This window comes from Cryptotermes secundus, unplaced genomic scaffold (assembly GCF_002891405.2).
Source record: "Cryptotermes secundus unplaced genomic scaffold, Csec_1.0 scaffold511, whole genome shotgun sequence".
Lineage (NCBI taxonomy): Eukaryota > Metazoa > Arthropoda > Insecta > Blattodea > Kalotermitidae > Cryptotermes > Cryptotermes secundus.
This window is the reverse complement of record NW_019727101.1, coordinates 1692284-1717717: the sequence shown is the minus strand read 5'-3', so window position 1 is coordinate 1717717 and position 25434 is coordinate 1692284. Positions and strand designations below refer to the sequence as shown.

General features: G+C 35.5%; 1 protein-coding gene across 2 annotated transcripts in view; it reads right to left on the bottom strand.

Moving 5' to 3' along the window:
• Nucleotides 1-25434, bottom strand: part of LOC111864420 — a 724828-nt gene that overhangs the window by 480440 nt on the left and 218954 nt on the right. For both annotated transcript variants that reach the window (XR_004513022.1, XM_033751420.1), the window contains one exon: nucleotides 13269-13330. Coding sequence is in view for 1 of the 2 variants with exons in the window: in XM_033751420.1 (XP_033607311.1) it covers nucleotides 13269-13330 (62 nt within the window). In the remaining variant the exon portion in view is untranslated. The remainder of the gene's footprint in view (nucleotides 1-13268; nucleotides 13331-25434) is intronic.

Genomic DNA, 25434 nt, shown 5'->3' with positions numbered 1-25434 from the left:
TTGATTTGTTATTACTTAAATGAAGAAAACTGCCTTGTTTTTGCCATTCGCGTATGTGCATATACTCGTAAATTTGACCGGCTCTTATATTTCGGTTGGCCATTTGGTTGTAATGTCAGCTCGTAAATAAAAAACGATTTAATTTTTATCATCAGAACAATAATTATTAGCTGTATTAACCATTTTTGCTGGACTTTAATACGCTTAAAATAAAAAGTGTGACCCAAAATTCTGATTTTTAAAAAATAAATACAAACCGCCAGTCTTATAATTGGAATGTTGATTTCATTTACGCCAAATTTCAGTTATTTTCTGAAATAGAGTAAACCTACTCCTAATCGGAACCTACTTTATTTCATGCTACGGCATCACACAATCACCACGGAATTATATTTGTGTTTCACATTTAATATAATACTGTAAAATAAGATTTACCTCTTTAGGAGCAGGTTATGTGTTTTACTAGATCTTTAACGTAACAATTTATGTCTCATTCCAAACTGTTTCTTGAAATGTTTAATCAGAAAAGGGCGTAGATTCTGTCTATTTGTACGTTTGGGATCCGTGTAGCTTGGTATGTTTAAATCGTTTCGAGACATTTGAAGATGATGAAATTGGTGCTTATCTACCGGACTACAAGGCGAAACTTCCCAGAATACAGCAATCATCACAATTACAGACATGAGAATCTCAAGTGTGCCAGAAATTTATGTGTATACAAGTATATTTTAACATATTAATTCCTTTACATTTATGAATTTAATTAATATTTGAAATGTTATAGTTGATAAATATTTGTAAATAACATTTTAGGCGCAATAAATACTGTGTTTGGGCTTGTAATTAGGCATCCATTCCGTGTGTACAATGAGCCGACGCCTGGACTAGGGCGAGACGTCGGGAAATGGATGCCTTGTGGTGCGGGGGGATGTCCGCTAGAACAGGCGTCTGCCACTGGCTGTGCAGCGCGCAAGTTGGGCACGCGTCTTATTGCTGAAACTGTATAAGTCTCAGTGATTTCGAACGAAATAATATCGAAGCTGTTATATTTGAATTTTCAGTAATATGTTACTGAAATCAAACAATAATATCTTTGTCATGTGGTGAGCCAGATATGGTAAAATAATAAAATAACTTTATTTGTAAAAGCATGTAGAACTGTTACAAAAAATATGACACGAAAGGAGACAAGAACATAAGAGATATTGAAATGTCACAAAACTACAGCAATGCCGAGAATATTATAAGATTATGAAATCTTTGAAAGTGAACATTAAAGAATGGTCGAGAATTAGGCAGTGGAGATGGAGTTTGTAAAATCTGCGAAGCAGAGCAGTAAAATGCATAAAATAAAGAACGGGAGTATATGAACAGAAATGAACAAATTCCTCGTTCAATCAGAAAGTAGAGAACATTGTGTATAAAATTTAAGGAATATCTGCAAAGGAAGTATGGAACTTACATTCATAAACGAGCTACTATTTAAATTTTTTGACAGAAAGAATAACACACATGAGAAAGTCATAAATGACTAAATCTTAGCGCGATGGAGGAGAGTTAAAGATGCATAATTGTTTATCCGAACTGCACGTGGCAGCGTAGTTTGTTGAGGCACTACGCTACAAGTCGGAAAGTCGCGGGTTCGATTACCGAAGAGGTATTTGGATTTTTCAATTGACCTAATCCTTCCAGCCGCACTATGGTCTTGGGATCAACTCAGCCTCTAATAGAAATGAGTACCTGGAATTTTCCTGGGGGATAAAGGGCGGCCGGCGCGTAAGGCTGACGAACTCACCGCCATGTATGAACCGATTGTCTAGAAAATGTGGGAGCCTCAACGTCTCACAACCTTATGTCTCGTCACGGCCTGTTACAGGGATATTTTTGCCTTTTCATTAACATTTACCATCAAGTTACCATATTTGCAATTTGAAATGAATGTTACTCATGTTACTAATGTTACTCATCACGTAATATTTATGTGAACATTTTTGTAAGTATCTCAATTGGTCGTGTGGGGTAGAGTAACACTCAAATTCCGGTCGGAAAATGCTTCCCGGATCTTCCACTATTTTAACTATTAACTATGATCCAAATACTAGATATTTATTTCTTGAATGATAACTTCCGTAACATAATAATAATAACAAATAGAACTGAATTAAAATATTAGCTGCAATATGTTTTAATGACGAACCTATATTCCTCGTTATTTATCAAATTTTATACTGTAATGGGAAATTCTGAATTCTTTAATCTTCAAGTACGAGGGGGTACCCAAAAGAAACCGAACTGATTTTTTTTAACTTATTTATTCAAATTTTAAGCACAAACCTTCAATCCCCTTCAAAGTACTCTCCACTTACACTAATACACTTGTCTAGTCTTTTATTCCATTTTTCAAAACATTGTCTAAATTCATCTTTTGAGACGCTTGACAGCGCCTCCGTCGTTTTTTCCTTCACCTCAGCAACATCAGCAAAACGCTGAAAAAAAGTTTTGATCATTTCGGGACTCTTCTTTCAAAGCACAGCATGCTTCCACGCGACCTTGTTTTTGTTCAGCAGTCAGCAATCAGCAGTCGTGGCACGAATTTCGCAGCCACCCTTTTCATTCCCAAATCTTCTGTCAAAATTCGCTGAACTGAGCTCCAAGTCACTCCCGATAGCTCCACAATTTCTTCAGTGGTCCGTTGTCGATCTTTCTTGATGATTTCACGAAATTTTTCAACATTTTTATGTGTTCGGGCCATTGCAAAAACGACGATCACACAAAACAGTTGTCACTATAAACTCTGCCGAAACCAGTCCTTACCTTGTGAAGCAACGGTAGTCGGCTTATCGACTCAGGAATGTTAGCTCTATGCGCTCGTAGCGGCAAAACGCGGTACTACAAAAGCTCTGCCCACAAAAAAATTAGTTCGGTTTCTTCTGGGTACCCCATCGTATAGCGTTCTTACGTCTTGTTGATAAGTGCAGCAGAATTGTCAGTAAGGGTAACATAACACTATCACTGTAAGAGTCCGTGTAGGCCCATAAGGTTGTGAGACGTCGAGGCTCCCACATTTTGTAGACAATCGCCTCACAGATGACGGTGATGTAGTCAGCCTTACACACTGGACGCCTTATAACCCCAGGAAGATTCCTGGTACCTATATTCTTCTGTATTCATGCCATGTAAATTTAGTTTCAAAATAATATGTACCAGCCCGCTAAACTGAAGCCCAAAATATTCTTAGCACACATCGATAACTCTAAATTTATCCTTCACCAAATTTGGACATACATTAAATTTTTTATTTTTATTAATCTAATATACACGTATTTATACAGATTCATTTACACGTTTTCTTGAAGTCTAATTCAACTTCACTTCGAAATAACATCTATTCAAATTTTCAAAATCCAGACTAGTAGAACATGTTCTCGAGTTTCATATATATATATATATGTTAAGGCCTAAACATGAGGCACGGAGATCATGACAAATAATAAATTTCGATAGTTTAAAGATTTCAGATGTTTTCAGTCCCATGACTGTGAAAATGCAGTTTTTTTGGTATGTCTCATAATATTTCTCTGCGTACATCTGTGAATTTGACTACATCATAAACAACTGGTAGGATTTTATTCCGTATTCAATTTTGTATTATTCATGGACTTCGGGAGTCTGATTGTTTCGGCTCCAAAAATATAGGCCACTCGGATGGGCTCCAAATCTCGTGTGGCAATTTTCTAGGAAACAACAATAACTATTATAATTAAATTTTAGTTATTTATGGATATCCCCTCTCTAACTTAAACTTCTGAGGATAATAACGACATTCAAGCAAGGGAGTGACGGATTTCATTTTTGTTCGGCATCAGCAACTAACAGTTGTCTACCGAATAATAATCAGTATTGCTTCAGAAATGGCGTAGTCAACGTCGATGGCATGTCAGATGGTATGTGCATTATTTTTACACTGATTTTGCATATATTTAACAGAGCTACAACACTTCTAACTTACATATTATTCCTCGGGCCTGTAACAGTATTTGTGAAATTTAATCGCTTCTTACAATTTCACGTTGTCACGTCCATAATTCAACACACTTATAATTGTCAATTTTCACCTCATTCTGTTAAACATTTCTGAACCACCTACATGTTTCAGAATTTGCTACAGAATATGTTTTGGTTTCGATGTTACTTTTATTTTTAACATCAGAAAAGTGGTTCTTTCTGCTTCATTGCTGAAGAGCCTGTCGTCCAAAAAAAACCATACACAGAATCGGATATCATGATGACGTCATGAGTTATGACTCGCTCTTAATTACACTGACCAATGTCTTTATCTTCTGGCAGTCAAATTTGTATTTCCATTGGTAACGACAAGAAGTAGGCTTACAGGAACACAGGATATTTATCTCCTGGCAGTCAACTGTGTATTTCCATTGGTAACGACAAGAAGCAGGCTTACAGGAACACAAATATTTACCTTCTGGCAGTCAAGTTTATATTTCCATTGGTAACGACAAGAAGCAGGCTTACAGGAACACAAATATTTACCTTCTGGCAGTCAAGTTTATATTTCCATTGGTAACGACAAGAAGCAGGCTTACAGGAACACAAATATTTACCTTCTGGCAGTCAAGTTTATATTTCCATTGGTAACGACAAGAAGCAGGCTTACAGGAACACAAATATTTACCTTCTGGCAGTCAAGTTTATATTTCCATTGGTAACGACAAGAAGCAGGCTTACAGGAACACAAATATTTACCTTCTGGCAGTCAAGTTTATATTTCCATTGGTAACGACAAGAAGCAGGCTTACAGGAACACAAATATTTACCTTCTGGCAGTCAAGTTTATATTTCCATTGGTAACGACAAGAAGCAGGCTTACAGGAACACAAATATTTACCTTCTGGCAGTCAAGTTTATATTTCCATTGGTAACGACAAGAAGCAGGCTTACAGGAACACAAATATTTACCTTCTGGCAGTCAAGTTTATATTTCCATTGGTAACGACAAGAAGCAGGCTTACAGGAACACAAATATTTACCTTCTGGCAGTCAAGTTTATATTTCCATTGGTAACGACAAGAAGCAGGCTTACAGGAACACAAATATTTACCTTCTGGCAGTCAAGTTTATATTTCCATTGGTAACGACAAGAAGCAGGCTTACAGGAACACAAATATTTACCTTCTGGCAGTCAAGTTTATATTTCCATTGGTAACGACAAGAAGCAGGCTTACAGGAACACAAATATTTACCTTCTGGCAGTCAAGTTTATATTTCCATTGGTAACGACAAGAAGCAGGCTTACAGGAACACAAATATTTACCTTCTGGCAGTCAAGTTTATATTTCCATTGGTAACGACAAGAAGCAGGCCTACAGGAACACAAATATTTACCCTCTGGCAGTCAAGTTTATATTTCCATTGGTAACGACAAGAAGCAGGCTTACAGGAACACAAATATTTACCTTCTGGCAGTCAACTTTGTATTTCCATTGGTAACAACAAGAAGCAGGCTTATAGAAACACAAGATATTTATCTTCTGGCAGTCAACTTTGTATTTCCATTGGTAAGGACAAAAAGCAGGCTTACAGGAACATGTTGGTATAGCCTATAATCTGTAGTTACCAGTCCCCTTCCGAAATGCAAGCCAAAGAGTGCAGATTTTTCTTGCAATAGTCAGTTTAACGTAAAATTTTTAATTTCCCTTAGACGAATATTTTAGCAGCACTATGTGTAAGGAATGACAAACAATTTGGTTCATTTAAAAAATCAAGCGATTAATTTATTTTAGCTCGATAAGAAGAAAAGAAAGCTCAATATGTAAACAGAGGTAGTCGATTTGTAGTTATATTTAATTTTAGAAATTCTAAATTGAATTAATCTTTCAGGTCATATTTACCAACATAAAATTTATTTAGTTATTTTTTCTCTGCCCAATAATCTTAGGGCCTTTATAATAACGGACAAATTTTTGCCGTTATATTCCAGATATACAAGTCAACAATTCAAGAAATAAGTACTCGCTACTAAAAATATTTCTGAAATTTACTACAGAACCTAATTCAAATAGCGAGAAGACTATGGAAATGTGATTAGGCCTATAGCCTATAGTTTTATGCATTTTCTCACGGCAGTGTGCAATGAAAGCTGGTTTCACTTGGTTTCGATGTAGAAAAATTAGAAAATTTCAATGAATAGAATATAGGTCTGCATCCTTTGTGTTTTTCAGATTTGTGAAACCGTGTTCTTGTATAGTTCATAGTACTTCATCTTCAGCTTCAGAGTAACAAAGCGTTAGTTTTCTGTAATCTGATGCTGTGTTTGTCTCGTAGATGGCAACTGTCCTTTCATAGTAACACTGGCTGTATATTCAATTCTTCATTTTCATCCGGATAGAATCAGTAGGACACGTTCCTCCGAAACGTCAGTAAGTATTCAGCACATTATTTGGAGTCAATTTCCAGATATCCAGAGAACTCCAGGGCTATATCTATGAGATAACAGTTTGGAACTTCTGAATTTTATAGAACCTTGACTACATGCCAGTCAGTACTGGCTTTTTCTTTACGGAACATACGCATTTGCATTTTAATTTGTTTCTTTGAAGAGAAATAACAGTTATTCTCTTAAAACTGGAGAAACGCTTCTGAGAACGTGTTAGAAGCACATTCATTGAATTTAATTCAATGATTTATTTATTTACTTATTAATTCAGAAGCCCGAATATAAATTATAAAGTAAGAACAAGTAAAGAGGGAAACAAAACAAAACCAGGCAAAGTGTATTATTTAGACATTAACCATTCAATTGGTGTAATAATATCAACCGTAACGAGAAGAGAAGAAATATATATATACGTAAATTATTAAGAGAGCAATTTATACTTTAATAATAATTAATTAGGAAGTATTAATTACGAAATGTGATTAAGAGGAACACTATTGAATTCAAATACACTAAATTCCCTTCAAACAATATTAGCATCTGAAGAAATATCTACTCGTAGCTTCCAGGTGCCCTTCAGCTGCTACATTCTAGTAAGGTAACAGTTCTTACTTGAAGAGCATTCACTGATCATAAAATCAGTCTCTCATATACCGAGCAGGGTCTTTGAAAACCAGCAGTTTCTAAAACAGAAGGACAGAATTTGCAGCCAAGGTAAAATTGAATAAGGAAAAGCGCATTGAGATGATAGGCCTCCTTACGTAAAGCGTAGTATTTTAAACCACAAACATAACTCTAATATAAGGTATTAAGGAGACGGCAACAAGAAGAATATAGCCATCTTCTGAACCCAACAGATTATAGCAAACAGAACCATAACATGCTACATGTAACATTATATTTGGAGACAAAAAAGAAATAATTCTCTGACCGGTGTTTCTCTACAATTTGATAAACACGTGCCAAAAAATATCAACCAAAATGAAAAATCTCGTGATCGAAGTGCAGCGCATGTGGAGTGTGAAATCTGAGGCAACTGCAAGAATATCACTATAATTTCAGAAGTATTTATAAGGCATCCCCCATAATAATTGCAGCGTAGTGGTCTATTAGGCGTCCGTTCTGAGCAGATGACGCTGCTGAGACAGCAGTTAATTTCCCATGAAGCTATTACGTGATGAACCTTAGGGACAAGGTTCGACACTTACTCTAGACATGACGAAGTGCGTTAATAATAGGGTCATTCGATGCAATTCAACTCAGTGCTTTACTTTTCGTGCTAACTCAACAACTGCAGAAGTCATTTATTGAGTTAGTATAGTCACACAGAGCTGTAGGACAGACACAGACATACAAGATATTCTGCTGCACAGTAGAGGCAGGACAGGCATAAGTGTATACTAGCACCGGCTGTAACAAAATGTTGTAACTGCGTGTAAATCAAATTAACTACGAAAAAGCCTGATGATAAAGTAATGATGATAATCATATTCACATTATTATTTATCGCACTTGCGGCTGAGTTATAGTAAACAGAAGGACGTTTACTACATGAAACGGAGTACAAAATGGATCAGAAACTCAAATGTTCTTAACAGGAACACTGATACCTAACAAAACTATTATAAATATTTCTTCTAGATAATTCCCCGTCTCTCAAATAAAGTGCTTAATTTTAAGTAATCCCAAATAAATTATATCTGTATGCATTAAGCTTTGAAAGGCATCCTTTTTAACATGATGTAAAAAACTTTCCTTGGACACGTTGCAGATTTTTTGAGTGGTTTTGGCAAGAGAATTCCAAACAACAGAAGAATATTCACGTTTCGTTCTGATTGGGCCAAAGTAAATTACAAAGAAATTACCTAATGGAGAAAGGAATTACTAATTCAATTCAATTCAATTCAATTCAATTCAATTCAATTCTTACTTATTTACGTGTTAATTCAACAGCCCAAGGGTCAGTTACAAAGCGAGTACGATAGAAAGTAAGTAACAGGCACAAAGTATAGAACAAGGCAATTTATAATTAAATCGTAATAATAATAAAATCAGAGTTAAAATGAAGGAGGTGATGATAATGGGTATGATAATAATTCAATTAATTTACATTTGTATGCGTGCGGTAATAATAATAATCATCATCTCATTTATAGGCCTATGTATTTATATATTTGAAGTAGAGTGTGTTCGGTCCAAGGTGAAAATTAAACGTAATATTGCTGTTAGAAGCAAAAGAGTAACTAGTTGCAGTTAAAATTAAATATAAAATAATTCAACAGTTCAATTTTTACTGTAGTTTCAAGATAGATGAGCATGGATAATGGTTTAGGCATTGTGAATACAAAATTGTATCACTAAATTTAAGTTCAATTATGGGCTAGATAAAAGATGCCTACCTCCTTTTTTCTTTTGTAAAAATTAATAGCACATGAAATGTCGTTCTGAAACGGAACGCTGAACTATACAGAGTGAGAGAAACTGATAGTTTTCCGTTTCTCGTAAATTAAGGGCGCGCTGAGTACCCAAATTATGCAGCGTCAAAAATTAATAGTTTCCTTAGTACAATTTATTAAAGTTGGAATTTTGAAAAAGCTTGGCAAGCGCTTGTCATGACTCTTCGCATTCCAGACAAGTGTGGAATTTAATGACTGGTTTAGCAACTTCTGGCTTCTCAGAAATACTCTGTTCCATGCAGGATCCAGAGGTCCAGGCTTGATTCTCGGTAATATCAAATTTTCTGAGAAGTAGTGGGTCTGCAACGGAGTCCACTCAGCTTCATGAGGATAATCGGGGAGCTGTTTCAAGGAAATAGTGGCTCCAGCATAGAAAACCGAAATTAACGGCTGCGGATTCGTTGCACTGACCACACGACGCCCACTACCCGCTAAAGTTGGCACTAACTTCGTCGACAAGGGGCGATCGCTCGGTCGATATAGTTAGCTTGCTGACTACAGGACACGAAATTTGTTTTTTATTGTTTGTTTGTTACTTAGTGATACTGGAATTGTTGAGTCGTTGAAACCCATACCAAATCTGAAGCAATTACGTCGCTGATGAAGCCCGGAAAACAATAAAACATATAACTGAACAGATAAGCGTAAGAGAAACTCTCTACAACAACATTCTGAAAGTGTTCAGTTCGAATCTCGGCCGAAATACCTGCTGTCCTGAGAAAATTTTTCGTTGTTTTCATCATTTCATTCAGGTTAATGTGGGGTTGCACATTCATCAGACCAAGATCCTTTTCTTCAGAAATATTTCCAATTAATAAATCATCAATCATCGTAACAATCGACAAAATTTGGAACAGCAACTAGTAGCTTCTTAAAATATTCAGCTCTCAAAACAGAAGAAAAATAATACATAGCCTGCCGATTTGTTTTTCGACAAAACGCGCAAGAATAAGAATTCTGAGACCCGTAAAGACAAAAATATTTTGAACATTCTCTCTACTTAATTTTACAGAGATTTCTCACCGCAGTCCGTTGACTGTATCATTTGTTCACCCCGCTGATTTTCTAGAAAATTTATTCGTAGTAACACGTACGGTCTTGTATAGAACTCTTCTTGGTTTATGCACTGATGAAATCACACAGAAACATCGACGTTTCTACTCAGTAAGACAGCGATAACTAACTGAATATTTCAGTACTCGACACATATTACAAGAAAATATAGATACGGATATGTAGCAGTAATTAATAATTTATGTTCATATGACAGTCGTGCGAATTTCTGAAGTGGGAGTGACACTAGCAACGTTTAATCTGAATTTCTGTGTCGCGATAAACCTATGCTTTCTTCTTAGGTAGTTATAATTTAATAACTTATAAATAAAGATAATATTGTGGAAAACAAATTAATAGCATTTATTTAACTTAGTTATAAGAATTCTGGCCAGAAATTCTCATTCGAAATTTTTTCATGTCCCATGCAATTTTCACATAAAATTATAACGATATTATTTCGCATTCGAATTCAGTACTTTATCGAATTTTTAAGTAACATTCTGTATATATTAACCCCGAAGAAAGTAAGATAATTTCTTAAATAAAATTTCTTGCCTGTCTCGACCGATTTTGATTTTTTTGTATACAATATTTAAGAAAAGTTTTAAAATTGGAAATAATTTCCGTAACTCGGTCTTAATTATTCTTCAGTGCACTGCTGAATGTGTCATTTGCCTCCAGATCGGAATCTATTTCTAAATTATATTATAGCCAAGGATGTTGTAAACTTTCAATGCATAACCCATTGCACATTTTCTCTTAAGATATTCAATTCCATCACAATTTAAAAACAATATTAACCCCTGTAAATATACATATGCTATACCTTGTATAAATATCCTATGTCATGTAAGAAATTCTGTTATAAAATATAGGAATACTTATAAGTGAATTTAATAAAATCAACCGTTACAAATATAGAACAAGCATTTATTTATTTATTTATTTCCAGAAACAATACATACTGAAATATGTAGTTAATAGACGTCTCAAAAATCGTTGTAATGAAGTATAGGTGAATATATTTTCTGAAATGATATTCAAAACCGTTTCATTTTTATAAAATTGAAGGAAGCCAAAATTATATCATTTTTTTTTCTTCCGTGAAATTCAAATTTAATGTCATATAACTAGATTAAAAAAATTAAATACCTTTAGCTATTCTAATAGTATAGCATGTAGGAATGTATTTTGGAATTTGTAAAATAATAATAATTATTATTCTTAATGTTAATATTATTATAAATAATAACTTATTTTGTGAGATGGCAATTTAAAATAGGTATGCTTGTAATTATTTCTGATTCTGATATATTCTGATGGACTCTATTCATTCTACTATTACTGTATATATAAGTTCTGATTAATAATGTGGAGAAAGTTAATCCCCAATTTCAGAAATATTTTAGAAATTTTCGTAAAATATGGGGTTCTTTATTAAATCCGAAGTGATATTCAAGATAAACGGAATTACAAAAAATAAAACAGTATTTCAAAATAGACAATATTTCGATCATAAATAATTATAGATTGTGAAAGGTCTACTTTTTTAAAAAAAATACGGTATAATTCACCTATATGTTCTTAAGAACCCAGTTCGCTCAAATTATGAAATATAAATTGTTTAAATCTGGAGAAGCAGATCTGATTGTGTGAGCGCAAATTTCGCAGAAACCAGAGGCAGAACCGCCTGTGCAAAGCGCTTCCTCCGACCGCTCTTACGGCACGATGTTCTGCTTCTGTACGCCGTCAGCTGCCGCGGTGACAACGCGCGGTGAAGTCTACTTATCCCCTTGCGTTAAATACTCAGACATTGCTACATCTGAATAGAACACAGGAAGCTTACTTACATTGCCATCAGAGAACACTAAACACCAACATCTACATCACTGAGTAAAACTTAAATAGAAATATTATCTTCTACGAATTTTATGAAAATTTGTTCTCTTGTAAACACCACACAGAGATTTAGAAATCACAAAGATGGAATTTATCGCCGAACTTTATATTTTTAACACACGGTTTCGTGAAATCAATCGAATGTTTTCCTAATTCTGAAGCAATTTTAGCTAAATAATATATGATTGTATTAATAAGAAAAAAGTAATTTTCATCGTCCGTTTAAGAAGCAACATTATGCAGAATAAAATCCATCCGGTCTTTAAATTAAAACAGTTCCGAATAAAATTGCCTAAATGATACTTATTGCCTTGTTTTGTTTTTGCTTATATATATGTGTTAATTCTGTTAGTCTCTTCGCTCGTGCTTACTTCATAATTGGCCTTTAAGCAATTGATAAACTCGTGAATAAAAAATTGAATTGAAAGCAATATAGTTACAATTCTTATGAGACTGAAGGGCATTACCCTAAAAGTACATATTTTTATTTTTTCCAAAGAGAGTAATTTTATTTTCCTTGCATTTGTATAAGAATTTTTTTATTAATTTATTTCTATAGTAAGAGTAAACAATTACAAGAAAAGAGATACGAATCGAAAATAATTACAGATTACACAAAGTTTCAACATTGTGAATAAAAACAAAGAAAAAGTAAACACAAGCTATTAAAAATTTGATTAAATATGATACATATAATTAATATTATTAACATTAAAATATTATGTTATGTTAACCAAAGATTACTGTATTTGTATTCAGAAGGGCAGCTACGAGTACATTCACAGGTAATTTCAGTCTTCTGGGATTTCTCACGCCAACAAACTGCATAAAAGTTTCAGAAACTCCAAAACAAACACTGTTTCCGAGAAGAGGAAAAATAAATTAATATTGAAATATTTAACGCAAGAAATTAATTAGGCCTATTTCAAAATTTTGTCTTCAATTTATAGCTCCTTTAGGCGACATAATAGTCATAGGGTTGTTTTAATATTTACTTGAGAGTTATAGAAAAAATATTCACCAAACAACTTTCTAATCACATACAATGGATGAATTAATATGTTGAAAGTAAAACATATATTTACTATTAGTGTTTTTGAAGTAAACTATGGCACTCATACCGTCACGAAGAGAAACTGATTACTTTCAAATACCATACAGTCGCCCTTAGAGTTTGGGAACATTTGTAATCATTCTTGGATTAGTCATTAACTCTCCTATTTATAAGATTAATAACTGTTTACAAATGACAGATAACTTTACATAAAGTCACAAAGAATTTATATTAATTTTACAACAATCATCTAAGTAAGAAATATTTAGGAAACACTGAACGACAAAAACAATGTATGCTTGGTAGAAGTTTCATACTGAAGAAGAGATATAATGTTCAGAACACTTACCATCACAAGTCGGCTCGAAATTGTCCCTTTTCGACATCCTGGCGTTTGCTCCTTGTCCGTATCTGAAAATGTAAGAAGATCAAATATTTCTAAGTGCTTATGGCTCAATTACAAATCATGAACACAAAAATATATTCCCAAAAATAAGATATTTTTCTAGTTTATTTTATGATACTGTCAGTTCCAGGCTATAGAGTCAAAAAGTAGGGTGACTATTCAATTAACGGGAAAGGATTTGGAAGGAATCAGTCATAATATAATTGAGGTACTATGCCGGATGGACTGAGGAAAACCAAGGCACCTGCATTCACAGTAACAGATGTCTTGGTTAAAACATCAAACAAGGACCCTCCACCTTCAAATACTATTCTAGACATTGCCGCTGTTATAATTTGCTAAGTAGAATATAAATAGAGGTTCAAACCTCTATTCAAATATTTAACTGCCGGCAGGCATAACTCCTAATTTTATTTAACCTTACTATAATAATATACATTTTTAGAAACATTTTTATAACTTCTTTGAGTAACTGTAAATCACGTTGTGGTGGTCCATGTGTTAATTTATGAGTTACTAATTTTTTGGTATTTGATTTACAATGATCGTTGAAGCCATATTGCTTAATATATGATAGCTCAATAAAGATGATAATGATGATAGTGCCATAATGAAAATTCAAGGCTCAATCCTGTGGAACATAGACCTAATTAAAATATTTAATTGCATCTTACTGGCGAGATAATTGCTTTCATGGTGCCCTAAATTCTCATGGACTAAAATAAACTACACAAGGCCAGGAAAGTAAATAATTTTATAAAAAGATAAAACAGTTCCGTCCAATGTGACTGGTGAGTCACCACATTCACACTGGACGGAACTGTTTTATCTTTTTATAATATTTTTAGTGTAACGAACCAGAATGAAACAGATTAAAATAAATAATTTCTCTTCTTTCCCATACATATAATTGGTCCAGTTTCTGAATTCAGATACCATGTATTCAAGAAAGGTGTCTTGGTTTCACAGCGTAAGTGTTCAGATCATGTTCGTCTGGGTAGCATCACGACCATTCTTAGATCTGGATACCAACGCCCTGAAGAAACATATTGCTTTCATCTCCAGGGTCGTGGAAAATCTTCGACCATGTAAATAGAGATAACATGTCCGTTCGACATGTTAATATTTTACGAGTCAACAAATTATCACAGTCTGGCAGGGAAAATCATAATACCAACCCCCATAATAACTTCAAATTTTCAAGGAATATACGGTGTCACAACGCAAAAAGAAATGTATATCTATTGGTTTCAACATGAATAAACTTTCATTTGTCTTAGCTGGATTATTATTATTATTATTATCTACTACAGTCTGACGTTAACTCTATACAAGGTTGGTGCATTGCAAACTGTATGAAACTCAACATCAGTAAAACTAAAGTTATATCCTTCACCAGGAAAACCAACTTACTTATCTACGATTATAAACTTTTTCAAACGTCAATAGCCCGGACCGATTCTGTAAAAGACCTGGGAGTGTTTATTGATGCTAAGCTATATTTCCATGACCAGGTCAATTACATTTTCTCTCAATGTGCGAAACTATTGGGTCTAGTTCGTAACATTACCTACAATTTCTCTTCGNTGTAAGCGTAACGTAAAATATTAATTTATTAACTAAAATTTTTTTAAATAACTTTCTTTAAACAATTCCATCCAACACAAAGTTACAATACCTACTTATGTTTCTTCTTACTACAAAGTAGAGACCTTGGAGAAAATAAATTTATTTGGGTATTTAATGGTCTAAAACTAATTTCAATAAAATAAAATGACTGTATAAAAGCTCTCCTTGTAAGAGATTCACAGAGTTGTGAGACATCGAGGCTCCCACATTTTCTAGATTCACAGATGACTGTAAGGTTGTCAGACTTACGCGCCGGCCGCCTTTACCCTCAGAAAGATTCCTCAATTCTGTTAGAAGCTAAGTCGACCCCAGAGCCATAGTGCGGCTGGAAGGATTGGGTAAATTAAAAAAAAAAAAAAGCAATGACATCATCGGAGATCGAATCCATGACCATCCGGCTTGTAGCATGGTGTCGTGAATGTCTATAATCATCATTAATAATGTTACAAAAGCTGCTTCAGCAATCTTAGTACTGATGCATGAATATAATGTCAAGAAATTAAAATTATCATCCAAATATAAGGTTTAAAATTATCTTTAATAAAACTTCCAAGACATACGAAATTTCTGTTTTCATGTAATGGTAATCTATTCTGGCTAACAGTGCGCCAAGATTAAAGGCAGACCCTAATATTTTGCCCAATGTTTATCGATCTTACAATGTCCATTCTTGATAATAGGTTCCGAAAGACGAATATGAAAAGCATTTTTTGTAGTTTATTTTAAATTACTTTAAAAGCTATACCAGACATTAAAGTGAATGTAAATTAAGAAACGCTAGAACTCTGTATCAATGGTACCTGATAACCAAGAGACTGGAGTAATGTATCTTTTATATCAAAAGAATATTTAAACAAAAATGTGTTTCGGCTTGCAGAACGAAATAGAATAGTATGAAAAATTGTGGGTAGGGAAAACGTGTATCTGGGGCCTGTTGCAGCACAAATTTCTGTGGATGAGATACATCAGGGGCTCATTTGCTAATCTTAATCTTGATATTCGCCTGGTCAGCAGTTGACAATGACTGAAGCTATTCAAAAGCGGGTGTCCTGAAGATGTGACGTGAAGCATTAGCGTGAATGCCGGACCTTAACGTCCAGTAGCCTATATGGAGACTATAGAGCTATTTCTCTTTGCATTGCACTGAACATTCAGTGCACCAAAAACTACTTTACAGATAATTCATGCGGTGAAAGTTCCAGAGGTTCTTTCTCTCCTTCTACCCCCAAATATCCCCCAAGCCCCATGTTCAAGGGAGGCCTTGGACTGCCCACCCCTACGAGTCTCTTCGTTCGTAGCCAAGCTAGACGCTATATTTTTTACCGAGTCTTTCAGATAGACCCTCTCTAATGCCTATGCTCCATGAAAACACGTGGATTGAAAAGTTTTTGGGGTGTGGTTTGTCTGTATGGTATAGGGGGGGTGGGGGTGTAACTGCAGTTTTGTACGCAGGCCCCTTGCTCTGAGAACTTGGAGGCCATTACTGGAGGAGGTTGCGCGCGGTGTGTCCTGCCCTCCACAGATCAATGACTTACAACGCTTTTCCAAAAACACAAGAGTTTTCCAGCACTAAAATCCCCTTGTGGTGGAGGAGTGAAAGAGAGAAAGAATTCAAAGGGCGGAGCTTCTAGAGCCAACCCCCCTAATGCTCTCGAAAAAGGGACATAAGCACCTCCCCTTTCTAGAAGAATTAATTCATCCCCCACAACCTCCCCCTCAGTTTCCGCGAGATGGAAGCCATGGCGAAGAGAGAGAAAGAGCCGTGGGCCACACCCAGCAGGCCCGATGACAGAGTATACATCATAAAACACATAGAGAAGGTTCCCTCTCTGGCACGTTTGAATTACGACACAGCCTGCATCACAAACAGTCATAAAAAAAAGCTTGATTACTCATTAGGTTGGAGGAGGCGTCAGAGTCAGGAGAGGAGAGGGAGTGGTTAGTCGGGCGCTCACGGGGGACTCATGTCTTCTCAAACCTCCCTTCCTCTCACTTGCGTTACGTTGGGTTGCGTTGCGTTTTGGGTCTAGGTAGAGAGAAAGAAAGAGAGAAAAAAAATAATAGCAAACCTACCCATATGGACATACTTCAATTGCTGTGCGTCCAAATGAAAATGCAAGCATATCATCATCAGAGCTGGTCAAAATGAAGAAAATGCTTCGTGTTCACGGAAGACCTCTACCCCCCCATCGCATTCCATCCCCTAAACCAGACCACATAGAGGAAAAAGTACAGTGTAATTATAACAATATTATAGCTTTTCATCAATCAACGGTCACTAGCATGGCCACTTGAGGCAGGCGAGTTTGGGGGTTGCATCGGATGAGAAGAGATGCAGGACGGTTACCTTTCCTACTTGTAGGGCTGCATGAGGGAGGGTAGGGGGTTGCAAAACTGTTCGACATTTTTTACTGCCAATATTTCAAGAGTTCTGTCGTTTTTTCCTATACGCATTGTGCGCACGCATCTTGTCAGATTGGCGCGTCTGTGTTCTCGCTTTAATTGCAATGACCGCGGCAGAATTCAAAAAAATGACTCACGAGGACAACACATGATCTTTACCAAACACTTGTAACAGAATAGAAAATTCGTTGCAATACGTCACAACTTTCTACCAATGTGTGTTTGAAGAGCTGTGATGAAGATTGTCAGAGTGAAACCATCTTTACACAATCTTCTCCTTCGACATGTGAGAGCGTATTTATTTCACTTATGCACATAACTTATTTAAAGGTACTGTCAGCTGTAGTCTAGTGTTCAGAGTTCCCGGCTACAGAGCCAGAGGTCCCGGGTTCGATTCCCGGGCGCTACCAGATTTTCTCAGAAGTAGTGGGTCTGGAACGAAGTCCACTCAGCCTTGTGAGGATACCTGAGGAGCTACTTGAATGGAAAAGTAGCGGCTCCGGTCTAGAAAACCGAAATTAACGGCTTTGGGGATTCGTTGCCTGTTCAACTTCTCTGAAGCCAGGGACGTCATAAATACACATATGTTTAAAGTTAGCTTAGAATTTATGTCCTGGATTAAGATAAGAACGACTCATGATTATCAAATTATCGCTCTAGATTTTCATATCGAATAAAATTACTTATACTTGTTTTCCCCTTTCACACTCCCTCGCTTTGTCTGTTAGAGGATATTAAAGACTATTAATATTGATCAATTTACTATCCTAACCCTATCATAATATTAAAATAGTAGCAAACAATTGTACTACCTTCAAAGACCAAACATGAATTAGCAGGTTCGGTCTGCTTACGTAAACAGAAGTGAGATATATCCTACTTTACCCTAAAGATGGAAGCAGTAGTCTCATCCGAAACACTGATAACATTGTATGAGACTACACGATATCACACCCCACAAGACTAACTACCATATTTACAACAAAGTGATTCTAAGATCTCAGAATAAAAAGAAAAGAAAGCAAAAGTAAGTAAAGCTATACCTGTAACAGGCCGTGAAGGCCCATAGGGCTGTGAGACTTCGAAGCTCCCAGTTCTAGACAGTCAGGTGTCAGATGGCGGTAAGGTTGTCAGCCTTACGTGCCTGCCCGCCTTTACACACAGAAAAATACCTGTTACTCTTTTCTGTTAGAGGCTGAGTCGACGTCAGGTTCCTATTGCGGCCGGAAGGATTAGGTCGAATAAAAAATCCAATGGTTTCGTCAGGAATCGAACACGCGACCTTCAGGCTTGAAGCGTAGTGCCTCAACCAACTACGCTACCAAGGGCCCCAAGATTTCAGAATAACGGAAACTAATAGACACAGAATTTGAAAGGGTGAATAATGGCCCCATCTTATTCTAAAGTAACGGATAAGTGAACAGATTATGCCTAAGGCCTAAATAGTGTTCATTTACTTGACTAATTTCGAGTACCGGAAGAGAGATCATTTATGAAGCAAGACGATTTGTCATTACCATTTCGTGGAAAGTGATCAATTTTCATGAAAATATAACGAACTTAATCGGCTCACGTTCAAGAGAAGTGAGGTCCTCATAGGCAGGCAGGCAGGCGGTCTAGACAGACAGCAAAGTTTTGCATATATCGCGCGGAATACGTGCAGGTACTCATAAATAGGGTTTATGCTCGAAATGTCCTATTGCCGCTGTTGATTGCCTGCAAATAAGCTCAGCGGGTTGAGAGGAGTCACGCTGTAGCCCGATAGACCTCCTGTGTTATCATTTTAGGAGATTGAACGTCAACGGAACTTTCATCAACTCACACAACTTCTAAGTAACTGAATATTCTTATGAAGAGATTTTTTTTTATTTACATGTGAAATTCTGATCATTATTTCGACACGAAATTTAATATTTAATAGAAAATTTAATAGAAATAGTTACATTATTGAAGGAATTATGTTGTGTATAAAAGATATATTAATGCAACAGGTTGCTTAAATACATTATTCTCTGGTCTGTCTCTTGTACTGAAATATTTTAGTGTCATTTCTATAGTCACTATGCATTCCCGTATCCTCCATTTCATAAACAGAGAGATTTTTAAGAATATTTAATTTTCATTATAAACAATAAGATACCAATAAGAGGTCATTGTTAAAACAATACTTTTCGAAATTCTAGTCGGTCTACGTAAAGTAATTGTTAAAAGAGAATTACAACAGATTCGAAAAATTTTCATGAAACTATAATATGAAGTAGGTAAAAACAACCAATTGCCCAAAAGGACCTAAACATTTTTATAAAACTATAATAAGAATTTGATCCAAATTCCATAGAAGTAACTAAAACAAAATTCAAAGGAACCTAAACGTTTTCTATAAAATATAACACACAAATTTTTCAAATATGTAAGAGAAGTGCCTAAAATAAAATTCTAAGGGATTTGAACACTTTTATGAAATTATAATACAAAGATGGTCAAAATACAGAAAGGACTGCCAAAAGATTCGTCCGAGGACATGATTATTTTATGTTTTAGACACAGGTTTACAATTGACACACGTAAGCATGTATTTAAGCACAGTATCCAACATGTCCAGCCAATTTACATATCTGGGTTCATAATTTAAATCATATCTATTTCGTGGAAGATCTATTACAATTATTAATGTGTTTACATTTTCAAATTATTTCTTACCCTTTATGTTCCTTACACTTCTTACTTCTTCCAGCATTCAGTTAAATTATTCTGGATAGTGCATGTTTCAATTATCTAGCTTTGTACTTTATCATTCGTAACAGAAAATTTCCTTTCGTGATACATTCCATGAAGAAATTAGGCCTACATAAACAGAAAACAACAAATACTGAATCATGTTTTTGTCCTTTACTTTCTTACTTTGCATTTAATTTTCCTGGTTAACAAGGTTTTCCTGTTATTACGGGTAGTGCTGTGTATTCTTTCATTTTACATTCCAGGAACCTGTATACATTTTTCATGTAGATACAGAATTTCTTGCATTCTAAGATGAGTTTTCGTTAAGGTTAGACTGCAAACACATATGAAATGATATATCGCTCTTGTTGGCCAGGAAATAGTAATAGGCCTACGTAATTTCGAATTCAAAAAGACTAATATAAAATTTATTTATAGGAATTGTACAGAAACCGTAAAAGAAACAATTCAATCAATAGTGGGTTCATAAGCAGAACATAGGTGAGACCATATATATTCTGTGAAATGAATACAAACAAAAATGTTGTGGAGGCATGATACAGTTTTTGAATAGCCTGGCTTAGGGGAATCTTAACAAAATAGCTGGGGGTTAGAGGCGTGAGGGCGGGTGGCGGGGTAACTGTCGCGCCATGTTACCATCATTAGCAAGACGCAAGCCCGCGAGAGTACCTCGGCGCAGCAGAAAGGCGCCGTGACGTTCATCGCGCGCTCCGATAGGAAAAAAAATATATAGATATAAAAATTACACGGTTTGGGTCACATTTGCAGTTGAACACAAAGCTTCAGTTATTTTTGAAGAGCGATCAAGTATATTACTCTGATGAGACTTAAGAATGAATCAGAATATATTCATTGGCATATTACCTTTTAACTAAAAAAAAAATTAACACCATGGACCTGTGACTTTCTTGAGGAGCTAATAGCTGCTAAAAATCCGGAATTTTATTCAACCTGACGGTTCATTACCAAGTTCACAAGACCCCGATATTGTGCCCATTCTGTTGGTTTTAGTTACATTTTAATATTATTTTCCTATATAGGACTAAGCCTTCCTAATGGTCCTCCGTCAGGTTTCCTTAACAAAATTTGTATACTACTTCTATTCCCTTCCATGATTCTACATGCCCTGACCATCTCACCTTCTTTTACTTGATAATTCTAATTATATGTCAAATATTATTAAGCATATTTTATTATGTTTCAATCTCACAATATATGTATAATTCTAGGAAGATTCTACGGTTTCTATAATTACGATACGTTTCGGCCTAGCCGGGATAACACAGTCAGTATCCTGACTGGTTACGGGCTGGACGACCGATGGGTCAGCGTTCGAGTCCCTGTAGGGTCAAGAATTTTCTCTTCTCCGCGTTGTCAAGACCGGCTTTGGGGCCTGCCAAACCCCCTATCCAATATAAACCGAGTGACACTTTCCCCGACGGTAAAGTGGCAGGAGCGTGAAGGTGGCTTCTCACCTTCATCTAATGCCGAGGTCAAGAAAATATGAATCTATACATGCAGTCCCTTATACGTCTTCATGGCGAACTGCTTAATTAGTTAAGCACAGGAACAACTTAACTTTTTATCTTTATGATATGTTTCGACCACTATTTTTGGTTCTTATACGTTCACTTTCACCACTCTCTGTCATTTCCCTCCCATTGGTCAATGTTCACATTATGAGGAGGTGATATTGTGTTTACCCCCTTAGTTGTGGGGTTAAATATTGTAAATTTTATAAACCCTTGTCTTAATGTTCTGACGGAAATGCCATATTCGCAGTACAATGCCTGGCTATTGGAGGCACTAATGCAGACTTCTCTATACCGTGGACAGGCTTGTAAGAAAAAGAAGAAGAAATTTTATAAGCGTAGATTTGAAGGACATTGCTTTAGGCACGTTTCTATTTTACATATTATGACAACATTAAGATGTAGATTGGACGCTACAGCGTGGCGGATCGTCGTGTTTGATTACTGTTTTAACTTACAGTGGATATACAGACAGACAGACAGACAGACAGAAAGTGACTAAAACGAAGCAGCAGGATCAATGGTATTTACGAGGCCGACTGAATTCTGTGCAAAATAAATACGCTGATGTGACCAGATATCACGACATACCGGATGCCAGCAAGACCACAGACAAACTAAGGCAAAAGAGGACTTCACAAATACAATGCATGATGCACGGCACGAGACGACAAGACACGGCACGGCACGGCACGACACGACTCTATAAATATATTAATATGATTTTTTGTTTGCCTTTGATATTCTCAAGAGGCGATTCTGCATAGAACTATCGTCTAGGATGTGAAACCTTGTAATATTATAGAATATAACGTTTCGAAGTAACCTACTGCCTCCATCTTCAGGACCGATGTTCTTTCCACTCTTCGACCTTTAAAATGAACGCAGCGTATTCTTCCGAAATGTCAATAGATTTCTACCTCAGTACTCGGTGTCACATCCGTAAAGACAGCCACAGTCATGATGCTGCTCTTTTCCAAATCTACAGCATATTGAAACAACTGAACTAAACAACAGATTCACGTCCAGCTTGAAATAGCTTTCGGGTACGGGATTTATTGTGGCCTGGATACAAATTTTAGATTGGAACAGAAGAGACAATTCATCAGACCGTTCTTACATAAACGTCCATATACGGCCCGCTGTACGTGAGAGTGTGGGTGTCCGCTAAAGTGTTCCACTGTTTGAATCACAAACTCGTCTGTGCAGATATCCCTCAATATTTTGAGTGCTTGAGTGACTAAAAACTTCATCATAAAGAAACTGAATTTCTTACGTCTGAGTTTGCTATTTTAAATTAGCATTCTGTAAATATTTCTAGGTTATTATTATTGTTATTATTATTATCATCATCATTACAACAATCCTCACGTACTTTCCCAGGGCATCTTCCCCACAGCAAGAGCCAAAGCTTGCCCCCAACGTACCTTATTATTATTATTATTATTATTATTATTGTTATTGCATTGTGATATTTTCATTTTAACACCATGTTACAGGATTTCCTCTACATGACCTAGGGCCAAACATTGTCCCTGAGGAGCGTTAATATTATTGTACTGTATGGCTCCTGAGCTCAGCACCTGAATTTAATTATCAATATTTGTTTTTGTTGTCATTACAATACATTAATTTATTCATTTTCTATATGACATAAGTTTCTTTGTTTTGTCTCTTGTCTTTGTTTGCAAGTTATGTGTTTGTTTGTTTGTTTCCGTGTTTGCTGGTGCTTATTTTATAATTGGCTTTCGGGCTGTTAAATAAGCATATAAACAGAGAATTAATTAGTGTTATTACTATGTATTTTTATTTTTAATATTATTATTTTTATATATTTATGTATTTAAAATTTAAGCTGTTTTCCCCTGTCATATTTCATATTAGCCACTGCCCTTCCCCTAATCAAAATACCTCATTGTATTCATCGTATTTTACTTTTCTCTCGTCTTAATGAATACTTCGATTCGTATTCATGGAACCGTTATTGCTACAGTTATTATTATTATTATTCAAAAGATAAAAATTTCCATATCTTTTGTGTTTTATTTCTTTTTTTTTCACACAATTTCACTTTCCAATTGGCCTTCTGGCTACTTATTTGAATATAAAAAATTATTAAGAACTGAATTCTTAATGTGCACTTATTGTCAAATTAAAATATTATAATTATGGCTACATATTAGATAATTTCTCCTTCATTAATTAGGTTATACCTGATAATATATGTGCACTTAAATACATTTTGTAATTCGAATTTTGTCTTAACACTCTCCCGGCTTTGCCAGCTTAAAATTCACTTCTTACATAAAATTTCATATTATATTCATTCAAGAAAAACTGCTTGGTATACCCTTAGTTTACCTAGACAAGGAGATATAATAAGTAACACTAATTCCTAAAAGATATTTTGTTGAAAACAAGAATACTCCCAGCCCAGATTTCACGGGATGCATTTACCTAACGATTTTATACAAAATATCAGTTATATGCAGGTGGGCTTGTTCAGCACTGACAAAAACAGACTCCGTTTTCGAACTTTTCAGTATAGCTGAGGAGGCATATTATATGGTTTGGACAGTGGTCAAATTTACACTTTTGGCACAGCCAATGAGGCAACCTCTCTAAGTACCTACAAATCAAACACATTTAACACTACTAAAACTATGTGGACCAAATTCACTAGAATGTAATATTGCGTACGCAACATAATTTCCAACTCACAGATAATAATTAAGATTATTATATTACGTGCTTTAGAATAATACTTATAAAATATATCGATAAAAATATAAAGGATGTATAGGAATAACCTTCCCAATTACATCCCCCACCTCATTCTTCCCCCCCCCAAACATTTCCTCGCAATTTCGCTTTCTATTGGCACCTATCACTCAACCCTCATTCTTCATGAAGGCACAAAATTTGCACTTCACCATTTAACATTTTCAGAACACACAAACTTTTTTCTCTCTTAATAAAACATCTCCAGTGTAACTACCATAAAAATCAAAAGTCACACACGTATATATTCGTCATGAAACACACTTCACCACATATTTCAGAATACATTTCGTATGTAACGAAATTAAATTGTCACACTCTCAGGAATATCTTAAAAAAAAAAAAAATTAATCACATGAAGTAAAGTATCACTACAAGTATATTCAGGGGGCGCTTGTTATTATTCTCTACACGTCTGTATACTCTACAGCACACACCTCACCTACCTCCACGTCACGTATATAAATTTCCGTTTCCGAGTCAATCCCATTATTGTACAGGGTTTCTGTACGCAATTTTGCATATTTTTTTTTTTGTTTTCAAACACAAAACAAGAAAAACAACTGTTGCAATAATAAACGTATTTAGTATCACATCACTTTGTCGTCGATTTGAGAGGACTAAATAGAGTGACTTACCATATGGCTGTCAGAATAGTTGGTAGCAGTGCATCAGTTCTCCGGTGCTTTCAAACCGGTTCTTTCGGTTACAGATGAACCCTCACCTATGTCCAAGTTCTCACCCCCTTGTATACTGACCGCCCCATCCCTAAGTCTGATTTCTTCTGCTGTTATTTCCCAGGATTTGCAGGTCTCGGAATATGTACCTTTTGAAATGGAAAGATGAGATGCAATGTGCAGAAGCAAGTCTTGGTGGTCGTTAACTCGTTATGGACCCAGAATTACAAACGGACTGGCTGACGTTACACAGCTGCGTCTGTGATGATCATTAAAAGAATTTCTGTGATCCAACATCTTTTTCTTGTAATGTATCTTCTTATCAATTGTTATCGACCGAATTAGTAG